General features: G+C 41.5%; 1 protein-coding gene across 3 annotated transcripts in view; it reads right to left on the reverse strand.

The window, feature by feature from the left end:
• CDK6 (cyclin dependent kinase 6) overlaps positions 1-19,320 on the reverse strand; it is a 140,811-nt gene extending 121,491 nt beyond the window's left edge. Inside the window, exons 1-2 of one of the 3 annotated variants that reach the window (XM_069859633.1) lie at positions 19,175-19,320; positions 16,970-17,442 (exon numbers count right to left, since the gene is read on the reverse strand). In XM_069859633.1, coding sequence (XP_069715734.1) covers positions 16,970-17,202 — 233 coding nt within the window. In that variant the 5' untranslated portion in view covers positions 17,203-17,442; positions 19,175-19,320. Of the gene's footprint in view, positions 1-16,969; positions 17,443-18,544; positions 18,566-19,058; positions 19,117-19,174 lie in introns of those variants that run through there. The other 2 variants (XM_069859634.1, XM_069859635.1) reach the window with 2 other exon arrangements.
• Positions 19,321-21,215: the final 1,895 nt, after the last annotated feature.

Below are 21,215 nucleotides of genomic sequence, written 5' to 3' on the forward strand. Positions count from 1 at the left end.
AGAATTTCCTTTAATTTGAAAGGGAGTTTCACCTGTGACAAAATTGCAGTATTGAGTTTAATATTCTTGTTGTGTAGAACAGAAACAAATGGGACTAATAAATCTTCAATAGAAACTTACAAGATTTTTCTGGCTTAATAAATTTAGCCAGAGGGCAATTGCTTTTAAACACTCAATACGTAAAAAGGGATCCTCGTTTCCATTAGCATGCAAATTCCTTACACTTTTCATCAGAATTAAAGACATTACCTCTTACAAGTTTTTAAAAATGTGGACTTCATCATTGTTTTCTTTTTTCCCCTTACAGTCATTTGCACGTGGCCATACAAGCTCCTTGGTTGTCACATAATTTCTTCTGCCAAGCTGAGTTTGGGTTTTTTTTAAATTTAAAATTAGTTCATTGCACACGCAACAGAAACTAAAAATATCTATTTCTGTAAGATTCTCAGGTGCTTTCATCCTCTCTTTCTCCAGGTAGATGTCTAATATATTTCCTCCTTTTCCAGGCAGTTTACACAGCACTGTGAGCCCGTCTTTAAAGATTAATGCACATGGAGTGAAGTATTCTACAGGCTGTACAGCTCTTTAACTATTTCCTTTAAGCTCTTGCACACATATGTAAAAGAAAAGAAATTAAAGATTATTTGCAGAGTTTGGCAATGAAAATGAGGTGTTAGTAGCATTTTGAGCTGGCAATAAATTTTATTTGACTGTTTTACTACTTCAGGGCCAAGGCAATGATTTCTTTCGGGGTGTCTTTTAGCAGCATGAGATGAGGTTTTACAGTTTAATAATGCATAGTTTTGAAATAAATTCACTGTTTTGTAAATGACAGTGTATGTCAGATGTAAATACATGACAAAACTAGTTTTTGCTTGTTTTGTACTGTCGTCTTTCACATTTCTGTGAGAAATAAGCAAACTATAACAAATCTTGCAAAACAAGGTCTGGATCCTGGAGTGCTATACCTTTTTACATTTAGGCAAATGCAAACAAGCTCTGCAAGCAAAGGAAAGAGTGCTTTGTGACTTCCACGCAGCCAGTGTCAGCTCAGGCCGAGCTGAGGAAGATTTGTGGACAGCAGAGACTAATGGCTGGGGCTCCACAGTGCTAACATGGCTACACGGCTTCCAGCTGGCTCAAAGCACCGGCAGAGCCAGTAGGCATCTGCTTGGGAATGAGGCAGGGCTGGCTCGCATCTGCATGCAAATGCTGCAGGACATACAAAGCAGTGGACATAGATTATTTAAAATAATAGAACAAGTTGTTGAGCCTTAATTTGCTAGAAATTATCACTCCAGGTCTGTCCTGCTCTTACACCATTCCTTAAGGTGCCCTTTCTCAGGTCAAAAAAACCAGTGGGCTTGGTGGAAATTGTTCTCACCTCTTCGAAGTTGTATATGAATTGTTTTATTCATATAATTATTTTTATTTCAATAAGTCAAGAAACATCAAGGGTTAAAGGAGTTGGCTCTTGTTATTTTCACTACTCCATCCCCAACACTTCAATCATCCTGTTTATCTTTGTTCAGAGAAACAGCAATGGAATTTACACCACAGCTGATGGTCTTGAGCCTTTGTACAGTTGACTGAACAGGCAACACTACCTGCTATGCAGGTATCAAAACAGTCTACAAAAGCCTTCTCTGGTTATGGTAATCATGCCTATTCCACTGACACGCTACTATTTTTTTTCTAATTTCCGTCTCTTTTCAATCTAATAGAAACAATTACCCCTCTTAGCTCTTCTTTAAAGGTTCCGTTTATCTTCTATTTAACTATGTAGTCAAGAAAAAGCCAAATTTTCACACCGTGAAATGTAGTTAATTGTACTGGATGTCATCATTTACCCTCAATTTTTATATGAATTTTCATACGTACTGCGTGCCACAGGCTTTTAATCAAGCTGCCACTGAACTACGAATTTTATCAATTGCTATATCATGTAATTCTCTGTGTGTGTGTGCATGAACACTTATCTGTGCACTGGCCTGCAAAAATAAATACATGTTTTTCACCCACATGGCCAATATACACTGGAATAGCAGGAGATGGAAAATAAAACAAGATTCCAAACTCAAGGATTCAAGAAAGATAAAACTTAACAGAAACAGGGAAATGTACATTAGGGAAATGTGTGGTCTTAGACAGTAAAGATATGGCTGCTTTAATTGTAAGAGCAAGAAAAAATCATAAAGCTGTCAAGATAAGTTGAGTGACTTAAGATCCAAAGTCCCAAACTACAAACTAATCCAGGTATTTTGGGTTGTCAGTACATTTGAGAATGATGGGACTTGTCGTCCAATGTTCTACTTCTTGACAATTTTCAATTAGTATTCCAAAGTTTAAATCATGAGAATATATGACTGGAAGAATAATCTGACATTAGTAGCCTGCATTAATAAGCACTCACATGACAGAGATTTATAAGGATACAGAGATACCACAGGCCACCAGATGCTTCCTGCCATCCTGTACCATATGCAGAGCTAGAGAGAGAGCTATGGCTCTGGAGCTTTTCCTTATGGTGCATTTTAGTTCAAGAGCTTCACCGTCACCCCAGGTCCCTGCAGCAGTAGGGTATTTGTGAAATAAAACTCCAAAGTTATTCCAGGAAGCTGACCTCTACCATTTTACACAGGATATTAAATAGACCCCAGCTGTCTCCACTTAGAAGTGACTTAGTTCATATGTTTTATAAAGGTCCATTCAGCCGCTTCCTGAGTTATCACAGAATTTCTGTGAAGGAAAAGTCAAACTTCCTGGTTATTTTCCTTCTCCACTTTCCATGCAGGCATTTCTTTCTTGGTTTTCGAACATCACAACCGGCATCTATATGTTCTGAAATAAGAATTTCTGCCTGGACCATGAAAGTATTTGACTGAGAACTGTTACAAGGCAATTTGGAAGAAATATACAGAGTAGATTCTTTTTTTTTTTTTAATAAATCCAGGAGGACGCAGTAGTCTTCATTTCCACAAATGCCTCTGTATGTGAGCCCCTACGGTATATGGTCATTGATCTAAGCGCAGTACTGCTTGTGTGCTTTCACTCCAGGAGGCAGAGAAACGTCATGGAGTTAGAATTTCCAAAGCACAAGAACACTTTTTTCAGACTTGTAAAAATTACAGTGACCAATATATAAGAAAAGCCATGAGAATCATGTCCATTCCGAAAATTTTAGTTGAATTATTTCAAGACTCAACAGTCTTTTTAAGAAGACCCGCTATTTAAAACCTGAAAAGATGATATTGCAATATTTTTGTATAAAGGATGTACTCTGGGATGAATGAGTTCTGGAACCGAGTGGATAATGCAGCTTAAAGGTATTAATTTCATGCTTGAAAGAAGAAGAGATCCAAGTGACCTTAAATTTACAAGATTTGAAAAATTTTAAAAAGGAACAATATTAAAAGGAAATGCATGATCCCATCACCTAAACATTTCCTAAAGCCTTAAAAAATATATTTGTACTGCATACAGGAGGAAAAAAGACACCTGTTTCAAAAATTAGTTCTGGTACTTCCAAGAACTGACATCCCCTGTTCAGTTGCTGCTGCAGCAGACTGTGCCTCAGTTAGGTTAAGCCATTAGATGTTTACACTTTTGGATATTGCTTGGGCTCTTTGCCGCTCACATCAGGCTTTTTAATTTTCATTTAGTCTCTACAGAATACATTCAATAAAATTTACTATTTTATTATATTTAAGAGTGAGATGACATTTCAGTTCCAATTCCCAATGTCATGTAACTTTTTAAAAACAATTAGCTTTTGGGATATTTTTTTTTCCTGGCTTGCCCTGATTCCCTTTCAATTTTTTTCTTTGAACTTTAAAAAAGAAAACTGTTCTGACATTTTTAAGACATGGGCTTTAAACTAATTGCAGTTCTACGTGTCTAACAATCCTAATCTATGTTACAAAATAATAATTCTGAACCTCTTCAAATTCAAATTTTGAAATTTTTACAGTTTTTCTTTTCCACGTAAACACACACAAGTAATATGCATATCCAAAGAGCTTAACTGAGCAGCTTATTTGCTTCACTACAATTATATTGTCTTAGCAGTTCCATAATAAAAAAGCAGTTTTCAAGCTCTGTAAATCAATCTATAAAACAACTAGTTCCAATAGACGCTCAACATAAAAAATGATGGAGCAAAATCTGTTAGCATTATTGATTGATTTTATTTTTGCAGGCTATTACTAAGCAACGTGGGCTGATACATTTTGAGATTATGGAAAAATTAAACTTTAAATTCCAAAAAAATTATTCCAAGACATAAAAGTATAGTGCCACTGCTTTCCAAGCACTCAGGTTTGGATAATTCATAGTAGGATATAAGTTAGATGCCAGAATTTTCCTACTACCTGTGATTGTACAATCATGTAGTTTGCTTGAAAGGAATCTGAGGCAATGCATCAGTAGCATCAGTATTTTATCAATAATGAGATAATCAGCCCACTTAGCAGCAAATCCTCTATGAGATCGGTATGGCAGAGTGAAGAGAAATGAGAAAAATATGCAAGAAAAACTACATCTCAGAAAGCTTTGGAAGATGCCTTAAGCCACTATAGGTTACATGACCATCCCTCTCCAACACACATCTTCAGCTCCTCTTCCTCTTGGAAAAAATTAACATGTTTTGACCAAAATGGCTTCTGCTGGAGCTTAGAATTGGGTACCAGGTGATCAGGCAATGCCCACCCATTCCAGCTACATCTTGTTCCCCTTAGCACTTTAATGCCAAGTGCAAAGTAGAAGTAGATTGTCTGAAGTCAGTATATTTCACAGAAACCCACCCTCTGCTATCAGGAAAAGCACATAACTTTTGCCAACTGATACAAAAAGTGTCATGTACAAAGCCTACCAACAATCCACACACTATAGACTTCGGTAAAAGAAACAAGTTCCCCTATAACTCTGATTTCTTAATTGATTGCCTCCTCTAATTTCTCAAAGTTCAAATGCCCTCTGATTTCAGGTTTTTGTTCCCTCACCCCCTAAATAATTCCCTGTTTGCTTTTGTAACTTCTCTTATTTGCTGTACAAACTCCTTATTACTGTTTCTACCTTCCACCTTTGAACTTGAACTGTACTGATTGGCATTAATCTCATACAACTGGAGCAGGCTACAGTTGGGCACCCACTCTGCATTAGCCACCTGGGCGCTCTCTGCTCTCAACAAGAGAGAGACAGGCATTCCCAGAGGGTAATTCACTCTCTTCCAGCGTGGGCATGGAGGGTTTGTGGGATGAATTACTCTCAGAAAGTGTGTTCTCTCTCTCCACTATGGGGAGACTAAATGACTAGGATGGAGTATGCTTTTAATATATACTTGCTTAAGATTAGAGGTCTCCTCACAATTATCTTACATTGCTGTTTTATTTTTTTCTGCATGGCTATATCTACCTACTGTGCATCTATCATGATATACAGGAGCAGAGCCATAAACGGGGTAGAGAAAGATTGGAGTCTCCCTTTGATATCCCCCACCCCTCATGAAGAGTCTGAGGAACCAATGCATTTAAATTGTCCTGCTACAGAACCCAGTAAGAGGCTATAGATTCAAAGCAGCAGTCAGGATTTCCAGTGACTAGGCAGAATACCACACCAGGAAAAGGTGTATGTCCCAAGTGGCAAAATGTGCTGCTACAAATCTCTATTTAAGTACCTACCATGTTAAATCTGAGCATTTTCACATCCTTCCTCTTGACTGATGACTTTTTTATTACCTTGTGTTTCTTAATCTCTCTTTTCTAAAGCCTACTGTTACTACACCAAGTTTGGGAATCCCTTTCTCAAAAATAGCAGATTTATAGTGGCCACTATAATTGTGGGCCTTCAATATAAGAATTTCTTTAACCAGCTATTGCAAGTTACCTCAGGCTATGCAGAGAATGATCTCTTTTCCTTATAGTCCAGGAACAGCTTCTTCACTGACAGTTTCCATAAGTTTTGTCTTTAAACCTTGTCCGATTTGTCCACTTTATTATGAACAGTGGATGAAATTGTCCTTTATTAGTGTTTTAGTAAACTTAATTGGCTTTCCAGCTTCTTCCAGAATTATGGGCTCAATATCCTTTCACTGATCTAGGGAACAGTGGAAGATATAAATTTACTTTTTATAACTTAGGCTTTGTTTCTGCAGAATGGTCTTGTCCACTCTCAACTTTGGGTTAGTGGAAACCAAGCAATCTTCAAAATGCATTTTCTTACAGGCATTACAATTTCCTACCGATTTGGGACATTCCAATATATTTAAAATATCCTCGAAAAAAGACTCCCCTTCTCAGTGTTATTCACCTATTTGGGTTTTATCTGTAGCCAAAAATACCTTCCATTTTTAGTCAAAGGGGTTACCGGACTCTTCTGTGCAACTCCTAACCATTTTTGCTGTTATACTGCCATAGTCTTCTGTTTCAGCCTAATTTCTGTTTATATTTTTTTCACTACTGCAAAAGGTTTGTTTTCAAAACAAATGACATGTCTAAAAGATGTTTTAATCTGGCCAAATAAAATTAAAAAGTAATAAAACCTTCTTGACTTCTTAAGAAGACAGACAATGTGAATAATAAGCAGCATAGAATTAAGTAATATCAGGTAACTTTTTTTTTAAATGATGTAACAAATGCAAATGCATGTAATGAATGGGATTCTCTGCAATGAAGATATACAGGTGCTCAGTTCTGCAGAAGTACTAACTTGTCTTAGCCCTTCCAAGAATGCAAAATCTTTTAAGTTTAATGAGACATTTAATGCTAATTTTTAGACCACAGTCATGGATTCAAACCTATCTAGATATGGGTATTAGTTCTTAAATCAAAACTTGTTGCTAAGCATTTTATAAAAAGCAGAGATGAACATTAAGGCAACAAATTGATTAGAGATGTCTGCAAGGAAACCACAAAGATCAGTGTGTAGGCCTATCTCCATTAACAATCTAGAAGGTTATCTAAGGATAAAAAACACACTAATTAAAAGTGCAGATGCTGCTCAATCTCTACATCGTAAAGACCTCAAATACAAACAAAATATGCTGTTAGATAAAATTAGCAAAATGAGATTCACCTTACAACCTACTTCCTAGTAGAGAAAAATAATACAGGTCATTAACTCTGACCATGCCAAAGGAACCTGGAAATCAATAATAAAGGTTCTAGTGCTGTGCTAATGAATAACAAGTTAAACAAACTTTCAGTGCAGTATAACAATCAGAAACTATCTAATTGTAGCTATAGAAGTATTTTCTCTTGAGAAAGGAAGATGTATGTAGCACTGGAATGACTATGCCTGTGATGCAACCTGAAGTTCACGGGTAAGCACAGCTTTTTACATAGAATCAGAGAATCACCAGGTTGGAAAAGACCCACCGGATCATCGAGTCCAACCATTCTTATCAAACACTAAACCATGCCCCTCAGCACCTCATCCACCCGTGCCTTAAACACCTCCAGGGAAGGTGACTCAACCACCTCCCTGGACAGCCTCTTCCAGTGCCCAATGACCCCTTCTGTGAAAAATTTTTTCCTAATGTTCAGCCTGAACCTCCCCTAGCGGAGCCTGAGGCCATTCCCCCTTGTCCTGTCCCCTGTCACTTGGGAGAAGAGGCCAGCACCCTCCTCTCCACAACCTCCTTTCAGGTAGTTCTAGAGAGCAATGAGGTCTCCCCTCAGCCTCCTCTTCTCCAGGCTAAACAACCCCAGCTCTCTCAGCCGTTCCCCATAAGGCCTGTTCTCCAGCCCCGTCAACAGCTTTGTTGCTCTTCTCTGGACTCGCTCCAGAGTCTCAACATCCTTCTTGTGGTGAGAGGTCCAGAACTGAACACATATTGCTTAGGTGACAACACCTCAAATATTTCAGAGAGTACATACTAAGACAAAGAGGAATAGCTTGTGGTGCTGAAAGGGAATGTAATTAGGAGTGAAACAGGTCAACAGAAACTCTGAGTCCCTATCAGTGAAACACCTCATAATGAAAGAATTATCTTTATACCCCAGTACGGTGAACTCAATAGTTGCAATGTCTAAAATCTGAATGGTAAAGTCTCAAACGTGCATGCTTGATGGGACACCTCTGCCCACTCTGCCTGCTCAAATGCATTCTTGTTCACATTAACATTGGGAATTTATGATTTGAACAACCAGAGCAGTTTGCATCAGTGTAGCTCTATGGACTTTAACTTCGCCAACGGAAATTCAAGCCTTAAACTTAGAACTGCATTCTTCCAGTTCATTAGCTGGAAGATGTGGATGCAATTCCCCTGTTAGCAGTGAGTGTTAGGCTGCTCACATAGAAGAGCAGTTAACTATGCATACCAGTTTTTAGAACATAATACAAGAATAACCAGAAGATTTTCCTTCAACTGCAATCTTCTGGTTAAAATACTGGATGTATAATGATCCACTACTGCAAAGTCAGAACACTTAAGGATCAGAAACACCTTTGCTGGAGAACAGAATCTGACTTTAATTTATTGAAGGACTGTCATTTATTACGAGACACGTTGATGTTCTGGACAGCCATAAGAGTTCTTCTAGGAAAATTATTTGAAGAGTGAGGACAAGTGAAAGGCAATAATCATATGAAATACATAATACTGTAAATCTGAAGAATCTGATTTCATCTTTAATATGCATCACAATACATCACAATATATCTATATAATGAGGAAAGGGGCAGAAAGTCAAAGCTAGGAGAATGACAGAATGTGGGAATCTTATTAACACTAAAAGGTATACAATTTTAACATTGATACAATACATGAGAAACCCACAGTATTTCTATTTCTATGTTGGATTTTATTAGAACTTTATTCAAAATGCTGTTTCTAGGGATGTTTAACTTTGTTGCAAATAATAGACTTCCATACCCTCTGTTTTTAAAATTACGAGGTTTTTAAAAAATGTATGATTATATATTTCTGTGCATTATGGGTTTCCAATTTTTTGTAAAAACACTCACAAGGAGTCCAATTCCTTCTCATAATGAGTGAAAGTTAAATGTGACACTCAACGGCTCCATGGTCCTCTCTTTTTACGGAGAAGGAGCAGACTGGGCAAAGTCCTCTGAAGTTGTTTCGCTTCAACCGTAGCTGTGTATCCAAACGAGTCCTCCCCCAAACATCTAAGCACAGTCAGTACATTCCCAACTCCTACTGCCAAGTTAAAATGAAAACGGTCTTAGTTCAGAAATGATTGAGGTGGTTTGCTCTAATCAAATTAAACCAGCCAAATGTTCTTTTCAAAGGTAACTGTCTACTCTGCAGCTGTATGCAAAATACCACATCAAATGTGGGAAAAAAAAATAGTGTTAGAATTCTATCCTTACAGTAGAGCCCTGGCTCCACAGATGAGGAAAAACAAAAGCACCAATGCAGCTAGGAACTGCATTCACAGAAAGTGCCTAGAAATATACTAACTTAAGAAAAAGTAAACAAAGTACTGAAATTTCCAGTTTATAATTAATTGATTTCAGGAAGAAGGGAATTCCCTGACATTGTTAAACAGCAACCAATACTTTCAGTTATTTATCACAGTGACCACATTTCAAATAGATATTAAAAGACTAGCCAAAGCTTCACACAAAAGGTAGGAAAAAATCACATACACTTTTCCATTCTATTTCTCGCTTACTTTCTCTGTTTCTATCAAAACATGTAACATTCTGACATGTAACACTGACTAATGTTGCAAAAGTCCAAACTAGAGAGGTTTCATTTAAACTCAATATGATTCATCAGCACTAGAATTGAGTTTTCAGTCATTAAATATGGGAAATTCCTGCAAAGATGAATATATATGCCAGCTATTTTTTTACTTTTCTTTTACTAAGAAAATATCAGTCACCTGTTAAAAAAAATCTAGAGTGGTAAGCAGTCAGTGAATGCTTTTAAAACACCATGGAACTTTTTGCTAAGTTGGTATGGCTTGCTAGGTATGTCATGGGAAATCTACCCCAGGATGACTACACCAATACAAGCAAACCAGCACATTCCAATATACCCTGTATTCAGGTATCTGAAATCATCACCTGCTCCTAGAATTATGTAGGATGTTTCTTAGGCTAGAGACCCACCTTCTAAAACCCTGAAAATACATCTAAAGCATCATCTGGAAGTTTCTTATTGCTCATATAAAACCTCCTTTGTTCCACCTAAAGAATGTGCTCTAACTGTGTTAGAATTTTAAGTCCTGATTTTAAAAGAATTACTTAGCAGAATATTTCCTTGTGTATATTTCTAAGGATGGGACAAATTTTCAAAGGCTAACAGTAAATAAATACAATACAATAAATCAATACAATAACTTGGATGCAATGAGGTATTTTGAAACAGTTTGGAAATTGACAGTCCCATTTCCACACTTTGATGATCATCTCATCAAAAGCTTCCCAAGTGGCAGTCACCCAAACGGAAAATGTCAAAGTACACAATGGAAAAAAAATGCTCCCTGGAAAATTCTAAAGTGGTTTGTTTGTTTATTAAGAACAAACACTTTATAGTTTAAAAGTATAGCTGTTAAATAATCATGGATGCGTAACTGAAAGTATTTTTCAGAATTTAAGAAAAATATATGAAGAACTGATATAGGAGAATTTTCCTCTCTTTTGAATGAAAAAACACTGCTTAGTTGTATGTGTACATGGGCACAGTTATGTTTTGATAATCTGTTAGATCATTAAGAATCAAATTGTTCAGGAAAACTGGAAATCAGCTAGATTTTGTACAAAGAGTAAAAATCGAATGCTCCATATACAGCTGCAAAAGATTTGGAGTCAACAGCAACTTCTAGTTTATTTGGGGTTATATAACTTTATAAAATAATCTTAAAACTTCAGAACTGATTAGGTCAACTAAGAATTACTACAAAGACAAATAACCACTCTTAATATCAAATTCAAATTACTGCTGTATCAGGGTAGTTATGTTATTTATTCAGCATTATTTATTTTAACTTTTAATAGAAAAAAATACTAGAAATAGGGTTTCAGTTAATGTAATATATGAATAAGAATAAATTTCTGTGATTCCTATTATGTATATTATCCCTGAACTCTCTTCAGAAAAGCATTATCAAATTCAGTGCATGATTAACCATAGCTATTTCTATTTGATAATGCACTTACATTTGTGCTAAACTTCAAACGACTTAAATCCTACCGAGTGTACTTGAATGCCTCAGTGCTTGGCTAAATCACAGCTTCCAGCCTACTTTCTCTCAATCACCTGAAAAAGAGCACTTTCCTTCTCCACGCTCTATTCCGCACCGTAGTCAGCACTGAGGTACCATGAAGCAAATAGGAATGTCCTAATTTATCTACTCTGGTCCTTCTTTGCTGGGGTAAAGCATCCATTCTCCTGTCCTTTTCAAGGCTCAGTTTTGAATCCTGGACCCCACTCCATTAATCCAGAGATGCCTACACTTTGCCTGGCAGTCACAGGCTGTCAACAATGGTTGTAGCAAAATGAGCTGGTTTTCCATTCTGGGCAGGATCCAGCAAGACTAAATGGCTCCAAAAACAGCATATACACAACCATCCACAGATTTAAAGAAGGAAGGGAGTACTGGACATCACCTAAAACATCTAACATTTACTCACACAAAGACTGGAAACATGTTTTCTTTTTGAAAAGGCTTAGATTCAGAGTAAGATAAAATACTTTTTGAAGACAGCTTGTATTCACTCCAGAAACTGGATTTCCTAAGTGTCAGAAGGCTATTCCACATTCAACCTTTCCTTCCTGACATGCTCTTATCTTGTCCTGTTTCTCGCAGGCCACGTGTTCAAACTAAATCATCACATCCATCACTAATAAACAATTCATACAGACAGGAAGAGTATCACTTACTTTCCCTGTATGTGCTTATTTTGTGTAACTGTAGGGTCACAAGCAGATGATGGCAGGCCAGCGCTCATGTGCAGTCATTTCACAATGTCCTCTGCCAATTTAACAAACTTCTCCAAAGCCTACTGCCAAACCCTGTTCAGTGTCAGCTACCACACTCCTCCTTGCCCTCTTGCCACCAGAGAAGCCACATTTCCACAAAGGCAGCACCCCCTCTCCAAGACCTTTGCAGTGTCCCTCCTTGCAGTGGCAGGTCAGTGCAGGGACCATCTCCCTTCCACTCTGACCACCACTGCTCGACAGCTTGGAAATACCTCTCCTGCCAAGGCATTTCCTGTCATCACATCTGCCTTGAAGACCATCCTGTTTGTGTTAGACTAAAACTGGCTCTGAAGCTCCTTCAATTTTTCCTTCCCATTACTCATCCACCTCTTCTACCTCAGCTGAAATTCATCTGCCGCACTAATTGCCTTAATCTGGGCAACTTTAAGTTTCAAGTTCAGTTTCTTCTGCTTTGTTCTATCTCTGCATCTTATTTTCTTTTTGTGTGCAAGACAATCCCTGTACTCACCAATGAGCAACCATTTCTTTCTCTCCAGGGGCCTGCCAGATGCCATATGAGTGGTGCTACACAAAAATAAATTATATCGCACAATACAGCACGCTGCTGATCTGCAAGAATGATGTCACATGCTAAATGTTTAACATTAGCTTGGCAGAAAAAGGAAGTAAGGAAGGAAGCAGAATTCATTGGAGACAAACACCCCCTAAAATAGAAACGTTTCACTTGACAGGATGAAACATCTCAATGCTTTTGAGAAGATCAGTCTTTTAACAGTAATAAAGTCAGCAGCCAGTATTAGCGTCACCACAAAGTAGAACAAAAACCAAAAGTAGCGACTGAATTTTCAAATTACTTTCCTTCTGCATGTTCCCCTGTAATTTCAGTGTCATGAACAGAACAAATCAAAACAACTACAAATTCAAATTGCCTTGCAGAAGGTTAACTAGGTATTGATGTGATGTTACAATATGTTCTGAATGCTCTCTCTATCAGCTCAGACAGAGAATTTCAGACACATAAAAAGGCATCTTCTTTCTTAGCATAATGCAGTTCTAAGCACTAAGATATTCTAGACTTCTGAGACCTCTGAGCAGAGTCAAGTGCTGATCTTCATGTCACATGGGGACAGGGGAGTCACGTGTGCCCCAGCCTCTTCCCCACACTCAGGTTGCCTTGCCAAGGGGATCACTTGATGGGCTCCAAAAGTACTCAAGTGCAAACCAAGAGCTAAGAGCATGGGCCACTGGATGGCAAAAGCAGGGAAAAAGAAACACAACAGTATTGCTTTCAGAGGGCAGTTTACAGCGTTATTTATATTTCAACACAAAATAACATAAACCCTTGACATGGCATAATTGTACAAATACCCATAGTTACTGGGTTTCACTCACACTGAGGAAGCCTACAGAATAGTTACACTTCCAGCTAGGTGGATCATACTGCTGAACCCTAGTCAATTAGCTGGGGCACCTATTCTGCAAGTGAATAGCAAGAAAAGAATTAAGATTTTTAATTCCTTATTATATAATGATGACCTTGAATGGCAAGATTTCTGATACTTATCTTTGAAATAATGACTCAGATTAGATTATATTCTAACAGATTATCTTCAAGATATTTCTGGTTATTTAAAAACTTACTAACCCGTGAAGATACTAAAAAAGTTATAATAAGCAAAAAGAATATAAGCCAGAAAGTGAAAACATACAACTCGGCAGGTTAGCTTTACTTGCTTAAGGTTTAACAATATTAAAACTGTTAAATATATAAATTTCAGAAAACAAGCACTCAAGTATTACAGTATTCTATCTTGTATTGCACCTTTTCAGAGTCCCATGGCAAATGTGAACAGAAGAGGATTTTGATCACTTTTAGCTGTATTTTTCCCATGCCTTTCCATATACTATTTCTGATAGTCTTACAAAACTGTAGATTAGTCCACCAGGCCTTACTCCTGTAAGTCAATAAATAGTCAATAGTCCAGAGACTTCCAATGAAGATTAGACTTCCTTTCACTCCTTATCTTGCAGCTCTTTTTGCTTTGTTGCGCAGTGAAATCCTACCTAGCTTCATTATCTATCATTGGAAAAGAAACTGAGCTGCAACAAACACATCTTTTCATTGTATAAATATGGAAATGATAGACTGGAAAACAAAGCTTTCATAAGAAGTGAGAAGTAGCATGGAAAAATACGGTAAATATTTTGTTTAAAGTTATTTTGTGCTATTTAGGCAGTTCTGCTTTATGGAGAAAATTCTTTTCCATCCCAAATGCCAAACACTGGAGAACAGTTTTGGCTCTAAGCATTTCTCAGGATTTTAGAGGAAGGGAATCTACGACCACTATGACAATCTTGGGCTGCAGCAGTAATACTGGTCCTGCATCATGGCTGTGTGACCAACAAAGCCATTGAGCTCTACCTCTGCATAGCAAGTACAAAGCCTTCTCCTTACCAAACTGTTCAGCACCACTTCATGGAGACAGAGAATCCCTGGACAGCTGAGCTCCTTACTGCACTCTCTGGAGAGTCCCAGACCTACCATTTAAGTTCAGCATGATAAGATGCGGCCTGTGATTTCTGTCATTGCTACCAGCTGATGCCACAGTACCACAGATGAACACAGGGTATATGCAGTTCATCTGTTTGAAGCCTGTCTAAACTTTGACTCAGAGAATGACTGTCAGTTTTCATTGAACAATTCATGGATCACATATGCCATTACACAGAGGTAACAGATTCAATATTGTATTTGCAATTTCTACCTACTTCTCTCAGGCCAGTGGTCTATAATGTTCAAATATTTTTGTAGTCATCCCAGTGCTCTGAAAATTAGGTAAATTTTAATCCAGTACATAGATAATTCGTCATTATTTTTATTTACTAGGCTGGTCATGACACCAGTTTCCAGAACGTATGCTCAAACAATGAATATTTTTGTGAACATAATGCGCTCAATAACTAAATACAGCTAAATCAGCTGCTTAAAATTGAAGATCTTCTCTTACAGTATTTCCTTTCCTGGATATATTTACATAATACAAAAATAGACATTTAATTCCAATAAATTACAAACTATTCTACCATATTTTGCAACAGAACTGGAGCATTTAAATAGTTTAAAATACTCTTTCATTATAAAGACATGAGTTCAGCCACTCCAAAGCAGTACCTATAGCTTCAACTGCTCTACAGATTAAAAACATGCACAAGAGAGATAGTTCTTAAATAACATTTCTCACATTTTAGAAGAGGTAATGTTTGAAAATACTTCTTATATTCCCTGCCTGTTTGTGGAAAAAGAGCAGCCGACGTCCCAAGCAACCTGACAGATCACAGCCCAACCCCTTGCATCTGAAATGCTGCTTATAGAAAAGGCATAGGCCATCACCACTATGAGGACCTGGAACACACTTTCAGAGATTTTTATATAGACGCTACATTCTCATGTTGCTGGTTGACATACTTAATGCTTGCAGACAATCAATTTTCATTCAAACTTGTAAAAATATTTTAATATTTTAAGTTTCAATATATTTATACACAGCTGTGTCAAGATTGCACTGCACTTAAAACCAAGCAAAACAAGCCTGCAGCTGCATAGTCAGTTCATCAAACAGCTCTTTGGAAAACAAGAATTTAATTTTTCATGATTTTGATGAATTCAGAATTAGAAAGTTATTCAAAGAATCTTTTTCTGGAAAGATCTCAATAGCAGAAAAATTAATAACTATTGTTATGTTGAATTATTACCAAACAAGGCTTACAGTTTTCAGATACTTAAATGCCTGAACCTGTACACCTAAATACCAATTCACTCTCATAAATTACTGGACTGGTTTTCAAAGATTTTAGAAACTCTCAGTTATCTCTACTGCCAAAGAAGAATCTTGTGTGTGCTCCTTTATAAACCAAGGCACTTGATTCAGAGATCAAATACAACATGTTGCCCAAACTAAGATGCCCCCACTTTTTAAATGTTATGGTCTAAACCTCTGGCATTACTAGATGCCAGTCAAAAATAATGGTTATTAACAGATGAACAAAAAAGAATTTATCTCTAGCTACTCACTTTTGTATTTTAAATATTATTCCCTGTCTCACCTTTACTCCTCAAGCTTAATCTCAACCCCCTCATCTCAGACTCTAAATCAGGAGGATCAAAGCTACAAGCCATTTTGAAGGTCACCTCTACCTTCAGATTGTCTGTTTCTCCAGGACTGAAACGGTCTTGTGTATCAGGGTATATGCAAAGTGAAGCTTACTTCTTAAAGTTTGTAACATTAACAAAAGATGCTCACAGGCTGATGGAGGTGTCCAGTTATAGAAAAATGTAACGGGTACGGTAGGGCCAGCCTTACCATTGAGACAATCTGTTCAAGAACACAGGTTGTTTATCTGGGGTTTATGCAACCAACATGACAGAAGGGACATCCTGACATCACTGCCACCATTTCGCAAGCAAGGCCTGACATCTGCACATTTGCACTCTTGGTAGCACAATTATCAGCACATGGTAAAATTCGTACCAGTCAAACAATATTCAATTGGAAGGCCGCCTGCAAAGCTCAAAGTCTTAATCTGTTACTTCTAACACAATAATCAACAACCCTTTATAAAAACATCTAAAAAGGTGGAATGCACATTCCACTACTGCCTTCATAATCTTTGCAATTTTGATAATGAATAGAGCAGCTAAAAATCAGCTGCAGCCAACAGAACTAATACCTGAGACAAAACCAGAGAAATGTTGGGGTTTTTCATTCTCTTATGCCTAAGGTAATACTGTATATATGGCTACTTGCCCATTCACTCAAACACTTAAGTCACACACCTATGCCTCTGGAGATGGGTGTTTGTGCGTGGGATGCAAAGCACAGGGATGAGTGAGGTCTGGCAGGCAGAACTATGGCCTGCTGAAACCTCAAACCACACTTCGTGTACCCAGTTTAGTGCTCACTTCATCCACAAACCCAGAGTAGTGTCCAGTCCATTTATGTACTCAGACCCCTGCGTGCCCAATGTACAAAACCCAGGACCCTACTGGTCCTTCCTCACCTGACCACGTTGGGGTGCTCAAACGTCTCCAGGTGCCTCAAAACTGCCACCTCTCGGATGGTGGACAGTGGCATCCCCTCCTCGCTGGTCTGCACCCGTACCCGCTTCAGTGCAACAAAACGACCTCCGTTCTTCAAGTCTCGGGCTTTGAACACCTTCCCGTAGGCTCCTTCCCCAATCTCAGCCACACACTCATACTGTTGGTCAGGCACGTTTGTGCTGTCCTTATCCATGCTGGTGCTGCTCCTCTTCCTTCTGTGCTCTGAGTGCCTCAAGGCAGCTCACCTTCTGAAAAGCAGCACTCTGCTCACGTTGCAGATGTGCCGCGCACTCGGTACCTCTGCCAGCAGGGCAGTGGGGAGCTCTTGGCCTCCTCTTCCTCTGCTGTATAGGCCCCAAGGCACCTTCTATTTCCGCCACCAGGAATTATCATACAGTCTTTGGGAGCATTGTTTGTCTGAAGTCAACTAGATCTGGAGGACAAACCAAGCAAGAGAAGTGAGTTTAGTTTAATTCATTACTTTGCATTACTTAAAACCAGAGGAAATTAAACTGATGTGGTAGGTAGCTACATCCAAAAACGCAGTGCAAAGAGAACCACCAGGTTGACACACATATAAAAGTCCTGGCACGGCCAACACTACATAGATATCAAGGTCTGTACAGGAGGCCACAACACGCAGCTAAAAAGCAGCCAGGGATTTTACTGCATAATGGGCTGAAGGTGGGGACCCTTTGAGACACGGAATATGGGGACAGGCAGACTATGCACGTGTGAGAGGAACTTATTTCCAGGAACGTATGTCAGGATTGCAGGACTCAAAAGTTTCTTCAGTGCACATGGTGGAGTCTTGGAAAATATATCCCATGCTATATTATTGCTACTTATTTGTAAATGGTAGCACTTGGAGGAGTCAGCCTTTATATGCTCTCTCCTGTGCTCAGCCCCGTACGAACACATTGCGAGAGACAAGTTCCTGCCTCAAAGCGCCTGTGGGGAGGAGAAATATGCACATATTTAAATTATGATAATAACACGTTACAGAGCATTGCGTGCCAAAGGTAGATTCAGAAATGTTACACTTCAGCAAACCCAGGAACATGCAGGGGGTTTGGCCGCAGATCCAGCTACCGCTGAACGTTCTCCGGGCAGCTCCTCGCAGAGCAGCGCGATGGAAGATGGTCTGAAGGACCAGCACGCTCTGCTCGCACCGCGGGAAGCTCCATCCATACTTTCTGCAGGACTGTACACAAATCCCCCGCCCTCACAAAACTGCACATAGATCCTCCTTTTTAATGCGACACCGTGACCCCTGGGGCCGCAACCCTCTCCTACGCCGGATCGTTACCGTGTAGGGTTAAACAGTCCCAGGTGGCTCGGCCAGGGAGAACCTAACTCGAACGCCCTCATAAAACCAGAAGTATTTTTCACGTTTATGCTGACCTTACACCTGAGCCGCAAACGAAAAGAAGAGCGCTCCGAGAGAGACCGCTGCCCGCTGCCCATCGCCTCCCCCCGGCCGCGGCCGGAGGCACCGCCCCGCGCCCCCCGCACCTCCCCGCCCGCAGCATCACCGGACAGCGCGGAGAGCGGATCGCCGCGCCTGGCCCCGCCGCCTCCGAGGAACACCTGCCCCGCCGCCGCCGACCGGCGCCGCGCATCCCGCCCCGCCCCGCATCCCGCCCCGCATCCCGCCCCGCATCCCGCCCCGCATCCCGCCCCGCATCCCGCCCCGCGCCGCTGCCCAGGGCGCCCCCCAGCGGCGGGCAGCCGCGTGGCGCGCGTGCGTGGCCGCCGGGCCGGGCTCGGCGCGGCCGGGGGAGGGGGGTGCGGGGGGGACACGAGGAGCCCGCTCGCCCTGCCCGCGCGCGGCCGGGGCCGGCCCCGGGGGCGCTGCTGGCTCCGAGCCGCGCTCCGCGGGCAGCGCGTGTGCGGCACGGGGGGCGCGAAGAAGGTGACACGACCTCCCTCCCCCCCCCGCCCCCGGCCCTTTCCCCGCGGCCGCCGGCACGGGGTGGGGGCCCACACCGCCCCCAGGCGGCCCCGGCCCCGCGGGGAGGGCCGGGAGCACATGGAGCGCCGCGTTACCTGGTGCGCGCCGCGGCCGCCTCCGCCGCCACCAGATCCCCAAATAATCCTCGGCCCCCGGGAGAGGAGGCGGGGGGAGCCGGGGAGGGAGGGGGTGAGTCCTCCCTAAAACAAACCTCCCATTGAGCGAGGCGGGGTGGAGAGCCGGGGGCTGCCCCTTCACGCCGCGATTTCTCCGGCAGGTCCCGGCAGCGGCCGCCCGGGCCACACAGGTAGCTGCCGCTGCTGCTGCTGCCGCCGCCGCCGCCGCTCCGCTCGGCCGCCCCCGGCTCGCATCCTCCCGCCGCCGGGCTGCCCCTCGGCGCTGATGGCGCTCGTCCCTTTCTCCTCCCACCCTGCCCGGGGAGAAAAAAAACAACGCGAAATCAACCCCGGGAGCCGCAGCGCCGCGACCGCAGCCGCCCGGTGCGGGGCTCGGCGCCGGCCCCGCCGCTCCCCGGCCTCCGCTCAGCCTGGGAGCGGCACCGGCCTCATGCCTTTTTTTTTTTTTTTTCTTCCCTCTCCTCAACTTTTTTTTTTTTCCTGCTTTCCCACGCTGGCTGAATGTGACTTGACCCCGTTTCAAAAAAGTTTGACATAGTGCTTCAACATTTCCGCATTCCTCCCCGACTACAAAGGCTGCAGCCGCCTCCTTCTGCTTTCTGTCTCTGCTCTCTGTCTTCGCACTCAATGAAATCCTTCATGTGCCCCTGCCGAAAGCGGCCGCAAACCGCCGGGGTCGCCGCCAGCGCGGGGCGAGGCGCCCCGGGGGGTCCCAGCGGGGCTCCCCTCGCTCCAGCCGCCAAATAACCCTCGTGGGGTTTCATTTTAAACCATCCCGGGAAATAACCGCGTAGAGATACACATGCGTTTTTTTTTCCTTCTGAAAAAAACCCGCGGATCGTTCTGCGCCGCTGGGCTCTCCCGGAGAGCGCGGAGCTCCCGCAGGAAGTGAGCGCCCGTCAGCGCCTTCGGGAAGAATCAAGAAGCTTCTTCCCCGAGGAGCTGCCCCTCCGGCAGAGCCTTTTCCCCGACGGGCTGGGAGCCGGGGAGGCGCGGGGCGAGGAGGGCCGGGCGCGCGGAGGAGCCCGTCCTCTGGCCACGGAGAAGGGTTTGTGAGGGAGACGGTTCTTAAAAATATCGAAAAGTAAATAAATCACAAAGCGGATGCCAATTTGCTCCGTCGCCGTGGGGGAAAACGCACATCTGAAGTACCTAATTCCCCTGGTACCCTCCACCACGTGCTTTTCTGGACCTCGAGGATGGTTACGGTCCAGCCCCAGAACCAGCTGTCACGGTGGTTTAATGGAGAGGGCAAACCCAGATCCCCTCTCAGAATGGTAAGTGTAATTTAACAAAGTGTGATTTATAAGTAAAAAAGGGTATGTCAGGGACTCGGCATCATATACTGATTTAGAACAACTGAGAAAATAGATATAATGCTGTACAAACAACAAAAAATCGTATCGGAGGCATATAATTCCTCTGTCTGGACTCACAGCGCCACCAAGTATATGTAAAATCCTATAGCTTCAGAAATGTTGTTCTCCTGGCTTCAAAACTGACCCCAGGAGTTCCGTGAGCCCTTCCTACTTCTGAGAAGTTCGGAAGCAGCAGCTAGGGGCAGGTAGGAGAGAGTAGGTAGGAGACCTCTATTTCCCCTGGAGAAAGGGGGCTGGTACCGCTCATGCCTTCAAGGGAAAGGCCAGTGGCATTGTGTTTGCAGGAGACCATGCATGCTTTGCAAAAATTAATTTATGCTCATAATATATTTTATTTGAAATCACAGAAATACCTCAACAGCTTCTGAAGTACAGGATTTATAAGAAAAAGATGGTGAAGTCAACAGCAAACCCCATAATCTTTAGATGTGCAAGTGTCAAAAATTAAAGTACACAGATCAAATCCTTTCTTTAGCAGATGTGAAAAATCACATTGCAAGGTTCACATGTACATCCACTGCGTCTCTTCAGTGCTCTGCTCTGTTTTGTAACATTTATGTTTTTCTTAAATTCCTTCCTTCCTTTTATCCTTCCTTCCTTCACCTTCTTCCCCTTCTCTTCCATTTATCCTTTCTTTTATTTTTATTTCTTTCCTTTATTTTCCTTTCTTTCCTTTCTTTTTTTTTTAACCTAATAATTAGGCCGTCATGACAAGCTTGGTACAGAAACCCCTTCT

Source organism: Phaenicophaeus curvirostris, chromosome 6 (assembly GCF_032191515.1).
Source record: "Phaenicophaeus curvirostris isolate KB17595 chromosome 6, BPBGC_Pcur_1.0, whole genome shotgun sequence".
In the NCBI taxonomy this organism is placed as follows: domain Eukaryota; kingdom Metazoa; phylum Chordata; class Aves; order Cuculiformes; family Cuculidae; genus Phaenicophaeus; species Phaenicophaeus curvirostris.